General features: G+C 51.5%; 1 protein-coding gene across 3 annotated transcripts in view; it reads right to left on the bottom strand.

The window, feature by feature from the left end:
* Positions 1-13,412, bottom strand: part of LOC140408242 (polycomb group RING finger protein 3) — a 942,343-nt gene that overhangs the window by 820,704 nt on the left and 108,227 nt on the right. For all 3 annotated transcript variants that reach the window (XM_072495182.1, XM_072495180.1, XM_072495183.1), the window contains exon 2: positions 5,832-5,918. In XM_072495182.1, coding sequence (XP_072351283.1) covers positions 5,832-5,918 — 87 coding nt within the window. The remainder of the gene's footprint in view (positions 1-5,831; positions 5,919-13,412) is intronic.

Below are 13,412 nucleotides of genomic sequence, written 5' to 3'. Positions count from 1 at the left end.
TTACAATTGAGTCCCCTATCACTATAGCCCTGCCATTCTTCTTCCTGCCCAGCTGCGTAGCAGAGCCAGCCATGGTGCCATGAACCTGGCTGCTGCTGCCTTCCCCTGGTGAGCCATCTCCCTCAACAGTATCCAAAGCGGTATATCTGTTTTGCAGGGAGATGGCCGCAGAGGACACCTGCACTGCCTTCCTACTCTTGCTCTGTCTTTTGGTCACCCATTTTCTTTTCTTTTTTATAAATGTTTTATTGAAAATTTTTTCCCAAACAACAATTTTCCCCCTCTTACAAAGCAAACGCAACAATAACAATACAGAAATTTTAAACAATACACAAGTAACAAAACCCCTTTATCTTTGACCTAAACGAAACCCCCCCTCCCCCCCCCCCCCCCCCCTCCCCCTGGGTTGCTGCTGCTGGTCATCTGTCTTCCCTCTAACGTTCCCCTAGGTAGTCGAGAAATGGCTGCCACCGCCTGGTGAACCCTTGAGCCGATCCTCTCAGGGCAAACTTTATCTGCTCCAGTTTAATGAACCCCGCCATATCATTTACCCAGGCCTCCAGTCCGGGGGGTTTCGCCTCCTTCTACATGAGTAGGATCCTGCGCCGGGCTACTAGGGACGCAAAGGCCACAACGTCGGCCTCTTTCGCCTCCTGCACTCCCGGCTCTTCCGCAACTCCAAATAGAGCTAACCCCCAGCCTGGTTTGACCCGGGCCTTCACCACCCACGAAATCACTCCCGTCACTCCCTTCCAATACCCTTCCAGTGCCGGGCATGCCCAAAACATATGTGCGTGGTTTGCCGGGCTCCCGCCACACCTCCCACATTTGTCCTCCACTCCAAAGAACCTGCTCAATCTTGCTCCCGTTATGTGTGCTCTATGTAGCACCTTAAATTGAATCAGGCTAAGCCTGGCGCATGAGGAAGAGGAATTTACCCTGCTTAAGGTCACCCATTTTCTATCTCCCTCAGTACCTTTCACCTGCGGTGTGACCAACTCGCTAAATGTGCTATCCATGACGTCCTCAGCATCGCGGATGCTCCAAAGTGAATCCATCCGCAGCTCCAGAGCCGTCAAGCGGTCTAACAGGAGCTTCAACTGGACACACTTCTCGCACGTGAAGGAGCCAGAGACAGTGGACGTGTCCCTGAGCTCCCACATCGCACACGAGGAGCATGACACGGGTCTGAGATCTCCTGCCATGTCTTAAACCTTCGGTTAACTTCAACAACTACAATTTCAACAAAAAAAACAAAGAAAAAATAAATAAATATACCAATGAAAAGAAGCAGAAAAACAGAAACACTTCAGTGTTGGGGCCACAGCTGTTCTCTTTATATATTAACGATCTAGATGATGGGACTGGGGGCATTCTGGCGAAGCTTGCCGATGATACAAAGGTAGGTGGAGGGGCAGGTAGTATGGAGGAGGTGGGGAGGCTGCAGAAAGATTTAGACAGTTTAGGAGAGTGGTCCAAGAAATGGCTGATGAAATTCAACGTGGGCAAGTGCGAGATCTTACACTTTGGAAAAAAGAATAGAGGCGTGGACCATTTTCTAAACGGTGACAAATTTCATAATGCTGAAGTGCAAAGGGACTTGGAGTCCTAGTCCAGGATTCTCTAAAGGTAAACTTGCAGGTTGAGTCCGTAATTAAGAAAGCAAATGCAATGTTGTCATTTATCTCAAGAGGCTTGGAATATAAAAGCAGGGATGTACTTCTGAAGCTTTATAAAGCATTAGTTAGGCCCCATTTAGAATACTGTGAGCAATTTTGGGCCCCACACCTCAGGAAGGACATACTGGCACTGGAGCGGGTCCAGCGGAGATTCACACGGATGATCCCAGGGATGGTAGGCCTAACATACGATGAACGTCTGAGGATCCTGGGATTATATTCATTGGAGTTTAGGAGGTTGAGGGGAGATCTAATAGAAACTTACAAGATAATGAATGGTTTAGATAGGGTGGATGTAGGGAAGTTGTTTCCATTAGCAGGGGAGACTAGGACCCGGGGGCACAGCCTTAGAATAAAAGGGAGTCACTTTAGAACAGAGATGAGGAGAAATTTCTTCAGCCAGAGAGTGGTGGGTCTGTGGAATTCATTGCCACAGAGGGCGGTGGAGGCCGGGACGTTGAGTGTCTTTAAGACAGAAGTTGATAAATTCTTGATTTCTCGAGGAATTAAGGGCTATGGAGAGAGAGTGGGTAAATGGAGTTGAAATCAGCCATGATTGAATGGTGGAGTGGACTCGATGGGCCGAATGGCTTTACTTCCGCTCCTATGTCTTATGGTCTTATACAAGAGCTCTCTCGCATACAAATCTCTTTTGCTCAGGACATGACCACTTTCTGGTCTACTTTCAGAACTGATGCTGCACTTCTGGGGCTGGATTCTCCGATTTTGAGATTAAGTGCTGACGCCGGCACAAAACGGCCACCGATCCTGCATCTGGCGTGGGGCTAGCAGGCACGCAGCATTAAACCCCCAGCTCTAGCTGCGGATACGGCTGGAGATTTTTTTTAAAATATAAATTTAGAGTACCCAATTCATTTTTTCCAATTAAGGGGCAATTTAGCGTGACCAATCCACCGACCCTGCACATCTTTGGGTTGTGGGGGCGAAACTCGCGCAAACACGGGGAGAATGTGTAAACTCCACATGGACAGTGACGCAGAGCCGGGATCGAACCTGGGGCCTCGGCGCCATGAGGCAGCAGAGCTAACCACTGCGCCACCGTGCTACCCGATACGGCTGGAGAATTGCCGGGTCCATGGCCGCGCAGGAGCATGGTGGCAGCCTGCACCAGCCGCGCATGCAACATGGTGCCGGCCACACACGGACCCTGCCTGCCCAACAGTGCTCCCCTTTGGCCAGAATTACCATCCCCGGACCACCCCCCATTCATGCCCCTAGTCCCCGCCAAAGCCCCCTCTGCCAGCGGATCGGCTGCCCCCCGACTGTGGCGGCGCTGGACCTAATCCGCAGTCACCATGCCTTGTTCCTGGAAAAAAATACCACATGCAACCGACGCCATCGGGAACTCGGCCCATTGGGGGCCTCAGGTAACGTCCTGAGTACCATGTTTTGGAGGGAGCAGAGCATCGCAAAAATGGTTCCGACCCCGATTTAGTCACCAATGTGGATTCTCCGGCCGATCGGCGAACGTGATTTCGCCGTTGGAGGCTGGAGAATCCCACCCCGGTCTTCCATATTTTCACCTCATTTTGTCAATTCAGGGGTCTCACCTCCTGTCCTTCATCCTGTACATTCAGCCAATGTTTGCATTTTCCAGTAGCTTTTCCTGCTCTCCCTATAATGGTGGCATCTCTCCACATATTGGTTCCTACTGGCATACATGTTACTCTTGTTCCTACTTTAAGTAGTTGCCCGTCTGGATGAACAGCCTTATCCAATGCTTTAGTGGTTACTTTGTCCATATTCAGTCATCCCTCTATCTGCCATAATCGGCTCCTCATAACCGCCCAAAATACACGTTTGTGTCCTGTTTAGAATCTGCGCCAATTAGTCGGGAGGAACGCATATAGTACAATCACTTCCATCACTACCTATAACTTTACCGGGCCCTTTCCATTCTTCCACCCTTCTCTTTTGTAACACACCCGTTCCCCTTGATTAAACTGTATTCCCAGTGGCCTCATGTGGTGCCAAAAGGCTCATCGAATTTTCTCCGAAACCTGAGCTTTAATGAAAGTTTGCCTGCCTGCATGCAAGACATTCACATGGACAGAAAAAAAGAGCTAATGGTAGTTCCTTCAATGCAGTGGGAGCAGCCGACAGCTCTGATACTAACATCGGATTAGGTCCATACACCAACTGGTACAGGCTGTACCCCAGCCATTTGCAAAGAATTCTTTGCATGGCTCATGCCAGAGCTGTTTGCAACTTGCAATCTGGTTGTTCTGCTAGTATTTTGTGCAACATTTCATCAATTCTTGAATGATTCCTCTCACATAAACCATGCAGGCTCTCAGCCGCAGTATTAATTATAATATTCACATTTTTCACAAATGTCCCAAAACTCATCATTTGCAAATTCCCCTCCATTATACATCAGGAATTTGGATGGTGTCCTAATCCAGTGCCAACCTGTTTCATCACCACTTGTCTCCACTGGTCTGTTTGCCCTCACCATGTATTACGAAGCACAGAAGACTGAGGGGTGACCTGATTGAGGTGTACAAGATTATGAAGGTCATGGACAGGGTGGATAGGGAGCAGCTGTACCCTTAGTTGAAGGGTCAGTTAGGAGGGGGCACAAGTTCAAGGTGAGGGGGCAGGAGATTTAAGGTGGATTTGAGGAAAACTATTTTACCCAGAGGGTGGTGAGGGTCTGGAACGCACTGCCTGGGAGGGTGGTAGAGGCGGGTTGCCTCACATCCTTTAAAAAGTACCTGGATGAGCATTTGGCAGGCTCAAAGGACGAATGGCCTACTCCTGCTTCTATTTTCTATGTAGGTTTCTATGCATAACATTCAAGGCTATTGGCCAAGTACTGGCAAGTGGGATTAAGTTGGCAGCTCAGGTATTGGTGCTGGTCCTATGGGCCTAAGGTGGGGCACGCGGCGGGGGGCTTCGGCGGTGCACGCGGCGGGGGGCTTCGGCGGTGCACGCGGCGGGGGGCTTCGGCGGTGCACGCGGCGGGGGGGGCTTCGGCGGTGCACGCGGCGGGGGGCTTCGGCGGTGCACGCGGCGGGGGGCTTCGGCGGTGCACGCGGCGGGGGGCTTCGGCGGTGCACGCGGCGGGGGGCTTCGGCGGTGCACGCGGCGGGGGGGCTTCGGCGGTGCACGCGGCGGGGGGGCTTCGGCGGTGCACGCGGCGGGGGGGCTTCGGCGGTGCACGCGGCGGGGGGCTTCGGCGGTGCACGCGGCGGGGGGCTTCGGCGGTGCACGCGGCGGGGGGGCTTCGGCGGTGCACGCGGCGGGGGGCTTCGGCGGTGCACGCGGCGGGGGGCTTCGGCGGTGCACGCGGCGGGGGGCTTCGGCGGTGCACGCGGCGGGGGGCTTCGGCGGTGCACGCGGCGGGGGGCTTCGGCGGTGCACGCGGCGGGGGGCTTCGGCGGTGCACGCGGCGGGGGGCTGCGGCGGGGGGGCTTCGGCGGGGGGCTGCGGCGGGGGGCTTCGGCGGGGGGCTTCGGCGGTGCACGCGGCGGGGGGCTTCGGCGGTGCACGCGGCGGGGGGCTTCGGCGGTGCACGCGGCGGGGGGGCTTCGGCGGTGCACGCGGCGGGGGGGCTTCGGCGGTGCACGCGGCGGGGGGCTTCGGCGGTGCACGCGGCGGGGGGGCTTCGGCGGTGCACGCGGCGGGGGGCTTCGGCGGTGCACGCGGCGGGGGGCTTCGGCGGTGCACGCGGCGGGGGGCTTCGGCGGTGCACGCGGCGGGGGGCTTCGGCGGTGCACGCGGCGGGGGGGCTTCGGCGGTGCACGCGGCGGGGGGCTTCGGCGGTGCACGCGGCGGGGGGCTTCGGCGGTGCACGCGGCGGGGGGCTTCGGCGGTGCACGCGGCGGGGGTCCGGCGGTGCATGCAGTGGGGGTTCGACAGTGTATCGTGGCACCACCATGTCTGCACGTGACAGGCTGCCATTTTCTGTCCTTCTCAAATTCTAATACTGAGCAAGCAGAAATAATTCCTTTGATTTAACGAATGAGTACTATACAGTCGAAAAAGGTTTATTTTGCTGCAAAATAGCATTTTCAGAGAAGTGAAACCAGAATACTACAGATACAAAACAACATTTCATCACCTTAAACTCAGTGGAATTCGTAGTGGTTAAGAATGAGATGAAATTCTGTTCAATAAGCAAGTTACCTGTGTTGCTCTGACACGGAGCACTGCAGTGTAGTCATGTGATGCAGCCGATACAGATCTGAATGTTTGAGCACTCGCGTGAAACACCTGGGCAAAAATGAGAGAAGACATTCACAGTTTGTGCCACTATATTGTGGTTGCATCATAATTAGTGGAAGATTACAACTTTCAGGACAACGTTCAGACTGTATGCTCAGCGACGATTCTAATGCTGCTGTCCCCATCAAGCAAGTTATTAAACCGGTATTTTCACTCATGACAGGACAGCAGATTGTGAGATAAAGTAATACAGTCTGATAATAATCCAGCTATATAAACTGAAGGTGAACTGGGCAGAAGAGATTTAATACAGAGATGAGTGAAGTGAAACATTTTGGGATTTTTAAAAATAATATTTCAGAGGTATTTGAACATTTTTATAACAGCAACAAAAACAATGACATCGACATGGTAAAATAAACAATCCCCCCACCCCCCCCCCCCCCCGGAATACTACATCTGCTGACATTTTAATTTTCCCCGAGAAAGTCGACGAACGGCTGCCACCTCCGGGTGAACCCGACCATTGACCCTCTTAAGGCGAACTTTATTTTCTCGAGACTGAGAAACCCAGCCATGTCACTAACCCAGGTCTCTACACTCGGGGGCTTCGAGTCCCTCCACATTAACAAGATCCGTCTCTGGGCTACCAGGGAGGCAAAGGCCAGGACGTCGGCCTCTTTCGCCCCCTGAACTCCCGGATCTTCCAACACATAGCCCCGCCTCTATCTCTCCACCTAGCTCGTCCTCCCACTTGCCCTTAAGCTCCCCCACCGGGGTTTCCTCCACCTCCGAAAGCTCCTGGTAAATATCTGAAACCTTCCCCTCTCCCACCCAGGTACTGGAAACTACTCTATCCTGTATCCCCCGTGGCGGCAGCAGCAGAAAGGCCGGCACCTGTTTTCTCAGGAAGTCACACACTTGCAAATACCTAAAACCATTCCCTGTTGGCAATTCAAATTTATCCTCCAAAGCTTTCAAGCTGGGGAAGCTCCAGTCGATAAATAGATTCCCCCATCCTTCTAATTCCTACCCTCTGCCAGCTCCGGAACCCACCATCTAGCCTACCCGGTACAAACCTGTGGTTATTATAAATCGGGGTCCAAATCGATGCTCCCTCCACTCTCATGTCTCCTCAATTGCCCCCAGATCCTCAGAGCCGCCACTACCACCGGACTTGTGGAGTATCGGGCCGGCGAGAACGGCAGAGGTACCGTTACCAGTGCTCCCAAACTGGTGTCTTTACATGATGCCGCCACCATCTTCTCCCATGCTGACCCCTCCCCCACCACCCACTTCCTAATCATGGCTACATTAGCCGCCCAATAGTAATTGCAGAAGTTCGGCAGCGCCAACCCACCCTCCCCCGACTGCGCTCCAGCAACACTTTCTTCACACGCGGGGTTTTACTCGCCCACACAAAGCCCAAAATAATCTTATTCACCCGCTTGAAAAGGGCCTTGGGGATGAAGATGGGGAGGCACTGAAAGATAAACAGAAATCTGGGGAGGACCTCCCCCCCCCCCCGCCAGTGATAGCGGGAGCATGTCCCATCTCTTAAAGTCCCCTTCCATTTGTTCTACCAACCGGGATAGGTTTAACTTGTGCACTGCCTCCCATTCCCGGACCACCTGGAATCCCAGATATCAAAAGCTCTTCCTTACCATTCTAAGCAGCAGCTCTCCCAGTCTCTTCTCCTGTCCTCTTGCCTGGATCGCAAACATCTCGCTTTCCCCCCCCCCCCCCCCCCCATGTTCACTTTATACCCCGAAAAATTGCCAAACTTGCCCAAGATTTGCATTACTTCCCCCATCCCCTCCAACCGGATGTACAAGAGGTCATATACGTAGAGCGAGAGCCGGTGCTCCCCACACACACACACACACCCCCGAACTAGCCCTTTCCAGTTCCTAGAGGCTCTTAACGCCATGGCCAATGGTTCTATGGCCAGAACAAACAGTAACGGGGAGAGGGGGCACCCTTGCCTCATCCCTCGGTGTAGTTTAAAATACCCTGACCTCAGCCGGTTCGTACGCACACTCGCTACTGGTGCCTGATAGAGCAACCGCACCCAGTAAATGAAGCCCTCCCAAACCCAAACCTTCCCAGTGCCTCCCACAGGCAATTCCACTCCACCCAATCAAAAGCCTTCTCTGCAACCATCGCTACCACCAACCTCCGCCGCCTCTCCTTCTGAGGGCATCATAATAACATTTAGAAGCCTTCGAACATTGGCCTGGAGTTGCCTGCCCTGAACAAATCCCGGGACACAGTCCTCTGTCCTTGTGGCCAGTATTTTAGCCAGCAGTTTGGCATCCACATTCAATAAAGAAATCAGCCTGTATGATCCGCATTGGTCCGGATTCTTCTCCCGTTTCGAGGCTGCGACATTGTTGGGGGGAGTACTCCCTTCTCTCTTGCATCATTAAATGTCCTCACCAGCAGTAGGCTCAATATCCTGAAAACTTCTTATAGAATTCCACCCGATAGCCGTCAATCTCAATTGGGGCTCCCAGCCCCTCCACCAGGTCTCCTCCACCCTCGGGAACCCCAACTGATCCAGAAACTGCCTCATCCCCTCTACCCCAGCCGGGGGTTCTGACTCATAAATTACTATAAAAGTCCTTGAACACCTCGTTCACCCCCGCTGGGTCCAGGACAGTATTACCGTCTCTACTCTTTACTTTACCTATCTCCCTGGCCGCCTCTCTTTTCCTGAGCTGGTGCGCCAACATTCTGCTTGCCTTTTCCCCGTACTCATAGATCGCCCCCTTGCCTTCCTCAACTGTTCTACTGCTTTCCCTGTGGTCAACAGCCCAAACTCCACCTGTAACCTCCGCCGCTCCCTCAGTAGCCCCACTTCCGGGGCCTCCCGAGTATCTTCTGTCCACCTGGAGTATCTCCTGAACTAACCTGACCCTCTCAGCCCGTTCCACCTTTTCTCTGTGGGTCCGTATCGAGATTAATCCCCCTCTGACTACTGCCTTCAAAGCTTCCCAGACTGTCACTGCGGAGACCTCCCCCGTATCATTTGTTTCCAGATAGTTTCCCCTTCCCCCTGCCCCCCCATCTGTTCCATAAAACCCTTCAATTCCTTTGCCGCAGCTGGCCTCCTTCCTGTCCTGGATTTTGATCGGTCCAATTCCAGATCAATAACTGTATTGAAGCCCCTCCCATGATCAGGTTATGTGACTCTATAAGTCTGGGACCTTACCTAACACTCACCTCATAAATTCCATGTCGTCCCAATTCGGAGCATTTATGTTCACAAGTACCACTTGCACCCCCTCCAGCTTCCCACTCACCATTATGCACCTACCCCTCTAGTCTGACACGATTCTCCCTGCCTAGAATGCCACTCGTTTGCTGATCAAGATCGCTACCCCCCCCCCCCCCCCGGTCTTTGGGTCCAGTCCTGAGTGGAACACTTGGCTAACCCACCCCTTCCTCAATCTCGTCTGGTCTGTAACCTTTAGGTGTGTCTCTTGTAGCATTGCCACGTCCACCTTCAGTTCCCTCAAAGGCGCAAAACCGCGAGCCCTCTTGACCGGCCCATTCAGTCCTCTCACGTTTCATGTGACCAGCCTGGACGGGGGCTTCCAACTCTCTCTCTGCTGGAGGTGAATTAAAAGACACTTTGTCATCTCACACGGCCACTTCTGGTCCAATTCTCCATACACCAGAGGGGGATTTCTCCTCACTGTCTCACTCTTCACAGATTTATCCCATAAAATCCAAAAAAAAACGTGGGGAAAAGATCCAAAAGTCCGTTGCAGGTGGGAGCTGTCAAATGTGGGACCTACTCCTCCCTGGCCGCCACCGGAAGTCCGTCAGTGAAACATTTTGACAGGATGAATGAGGAGAGCAATATAAACCAAATGGTACAATTTTAAAATAATAATAATCGTTATTGTTGTCACAAGTAGGTTTACATTAACACTGCAAAGAAGTTACTGTGAAAATCCCCTAGTCGCCACATTCCGGCGCCTGTTCGGATCCACGGAGGGAGAATTCAGAATGTCCAATTCACCTAACAGCACGTATTTCGGGACTTGTGGGAGGAAACTGGAGCGCCCGGAGGAAACCCACGCAGGCACGGGGAGAACATGCAGACTCCACACAGACATTGACCCAGCCGGGAATCGAACCAGAGTCCCCGGCACAGTGAAGCAACAGTGCTAATCACTGTGCTGTGTGCCGCCCATAGCTACCTTTAGATATTTATCAGACCTTCCCTCCAACAGAAGGTCAGGAGTGCGGATATACACTATGATTGACAAATATCCAGTAATCCATGCCTGCATGCAACAAGCCCTGGACAGCATTCAGGATAGGGATAATAAGTGGCAAGTAACATTTGCATTACCCAAGTGCCAAGCAATGACCATCTCCAATAAGGTCTAATCCCTCCCAGAGGCATTAACCATCGCCAAGTCCACCACCAACATTCTGGGGCTGCTACTGACCAGCAACTTAAATAAACCAGTCACATAAATCAGTGCTTCCCAAATATGTTGTTCTATGACCTTACTTTAATGTTTTGTACTTGGTGAGGCTCAAGCAGAAATTGGGGTACAGGGATTGTGGGGGTAGGGGGATAGCAACCAGTTATTGAGCAGAGTGGGGGTTCAAACAGCAGGGATACAGGCAGCCACCATTTTCACAGTAACTTCATTGCAGTGTTAATGTAAGCCTACTAGTGACACTAATAAAGATTATTATTTTGGTGGATGTCAGTGACCAGGCGTCAGAGGTCATCATATTAGGCCACGCCCACAGGCAAAACCAAATCACAAACATTTAAAGGGGCCTCACATCAGTCCTCGGGATTGTCACATGTCAGATTCCACTCTACAGCTGCCATTGCTGCCTTGGAGCTTCCAACCCCAACAGCTTATCCCATGTCGCATTGGGGGTTGTGACCCACAGTTTGGGAACCCTTGACAGAAATACTGAGCTGCAGGAACAGGTCAGAGGTTGGGCTTTCCGCGGTGAGGGAATGATCACATCTGACTCTCCAAAGCCTGCCCAAAATTCAGTTAGGGCACTTGAGGGATACAAGATAGCTAGGAAGGAGCTCAAGAAAAGGCTTAGGAGAGCGAGGAGGGGGCATGAGAAGTCCTTGGCGGGTAGGATCAAGGAAAACCGCAAGGCTTATGTGAGGAACAAAAAAATGACCAAGGTGAAGTTAGGGCTGGTCAAGGACAGTAGTGGGAACGTGTGAATGGAGTCTGAAAATATAGGAGAGGCCCTAAATGAATACTTTTCTTCAGTGTTCACAAAGGAGAGGGGCCATGTTGTTGAGGAGGATAGTGTGATACAGGCTGGAAGGCTGGAGGTAGATAGATATTCGGAAGGAAGGTGTGATAGAAATTTTGAGAAGTTTGAGGATAGATAAGTCCCCTGGGCCTGATGTGATATATCCTAGGATTCTGTGGGAGGCGAGGGATGAGATTGCAGAGCCTTTGGCTTTGATCTTTATGTCCTCACTGTCTACAGGCATAGTGCCAGAAGACTGGAGAGAGGCGAATGTGGTCCCCTTGTTCAAGAAAGGGAATAGGTATAACCCTGGGAATTATAGGCCGGTTAGTCTCACTTCGGTCATAGGTAAATTATTGGAAAGGGATAGGAATTATGATCATTTGGAAAGATACAACTTAATCCAGGATAGTCAGCACGGATTTGTATGGGGTAAGTCTTGCCTCACAAGTTTGATTGTATTCTTTGAGGAGGTAACTAAGTACATAGATGAAGGTAGAGCAGTTGATGTCGTACACATGGATTTTAGTAAGGCGTTTGATAAGGTGCCCCATGGTCGGCTCATGCAGAAAGTAAGGAGGCATGGCATAGAGGGAGATTTGGCCAATTGGATCAGTAACTGGCTATCACATAGAAGACAGAGGGTGGTGGTAGATGATAAATTTTCATCCTGGAGCCCAGTCACCAGCGGTGTACCACAGGGATCAGTGCTGGGTCCTCTGCTATTTGTGATTTTATCAATAAAAATGACTTGGATGATGGAGTTGAAGGTTGGGTTAGTAAATTTGCTGATGACACCAAGATTGGTGGAGTAGTGGATAATGTGGAGGATTGTTGTAGGCTGCAAATAGACATTGATAGGACGCAGAGCTGGGCTGAAAATTGGCAGATGGAGTTTAACCCTGATAAGTGTGCGGTGATTCATTTTGGTAGGACAAATTTAAATGCAGATTACAGGGTTAACGGCAGGGTTCTGAAGAATGTGGTGGAGCAGAGAGATCTCGGAGTTCATGTCCATAGATCTCTGAAAGTTGCCACCCAAGTGGATAGAGCCGTGAAGAAAGCCTATAGTGTGTTAGCATTTATTAATAGGGGGAATGAGTTGAAGAGCAGTGAGATTATGCTGCAACTGTACAAGACCTTGGTTGGGCCAAATCACATTTGGAGTATTGTGTGCAGTTCTGGGCACCTCATTATAGGAAGGATGTGGAAGCATTGGAAAGGTTGCAAAGGAGATTTACCAGGATGCTGCCTGGATTGGAGGGTAGGTCTTCTGAGGAAAGGCTGAGGGAGCTAGGGCTTTTCTCATTGGAGCGAAGGAGGATGAGAGGTGACTTAATTGAGGTGTATAAGATGATGAGAGGGATAGATAGAGTGGACGTTCAGCGACTTTTTTCTCGGGTGGATGTAGCTGTTACAAGGGGGCATAACTATAAGGTTCATGGTGGAAGATATAGGAGGGGTGTCAGAGGTAGGTTCTTTACTCAGAGTGGTTGGGGCGTGGAATGCACTCCCAGCTATGGTAGTGGAGTCAGACACTTTAGGAACTTTCAAGCGGTTATTGGATAGGCATATGGAGCGCACTAGAATGATTGGGAGTAGGCTGATTTGATCTTAGTTTCAGACTAGTTCAGCGCATCGTGGGCCGAAGGGCCTGTACTGTGCTGTTCAGTTCTCTGTTCTATGTTCCAAAATCTACAATGTACAAGTCAGATTGATGAAACACTTTGCAGGATGAGTTCAGTTCTGCCCAAGAAACCTGACACCTTCCACGACAAAGGAAACTGCCTGATCAGCACCCTATCTGCCACACGCACACCATGGTTGCTATGTGTACCATTTAAAAATCAACCACAACAACTTGTTACGGCTGCTTAAGCAACAGTCCTGAAGGCGTGCGCCTTCCCCCCCCCCCCCCCCCCCCCCCCCGCCCCCCCCACCAAATGCGCAACCTCAATTACATGGAGCAAGGGCAACAGGTACATAGGAATACAATCACCTCCATCCCCCACACCATCTTGGTGTATATATTGCACTGGGACTGGGTTAAAACACTGGAACACTTTCCTTAACAGCACAATGGGAGCAGGTTTATCACCAAAATTAAAATGGTTCAACAAGGTGGGTCTTCACCACCTTCTCCAGGGCAATTAGGGATAAGTACTGCGGGAGGCAATGACAGACCACTCCAGTAATTTGCCAAGTATATTCATGGACGAATCCAATGGAAGCCCGCCGTTGCTAATGTCCTCTTAGTGCATGGTGGCCAAAGGAGGATAAATA

Source organism: Scyliorhinus torazame, chromosome 3, assembly GCF_047496885.1.
Source record: "Scyliorhinus torazame isolate Kashiwa2021f chromosome 3, sScyTor2.1, whole genome shotgun sequence".
Taxonomy (NCBI): Eukaryota; Metazoa; Chordata; class Chondrichthyes; order Carcharhiniformes; family Scyliorhinidae; genus Scyliorhinus; species Scyliorhinus torazame.
The sequence above is the reverse complement of the archived record's forward strand: the minus strand, read 5'-3'. Positions and strand labels throughout refer to the sequence as shown.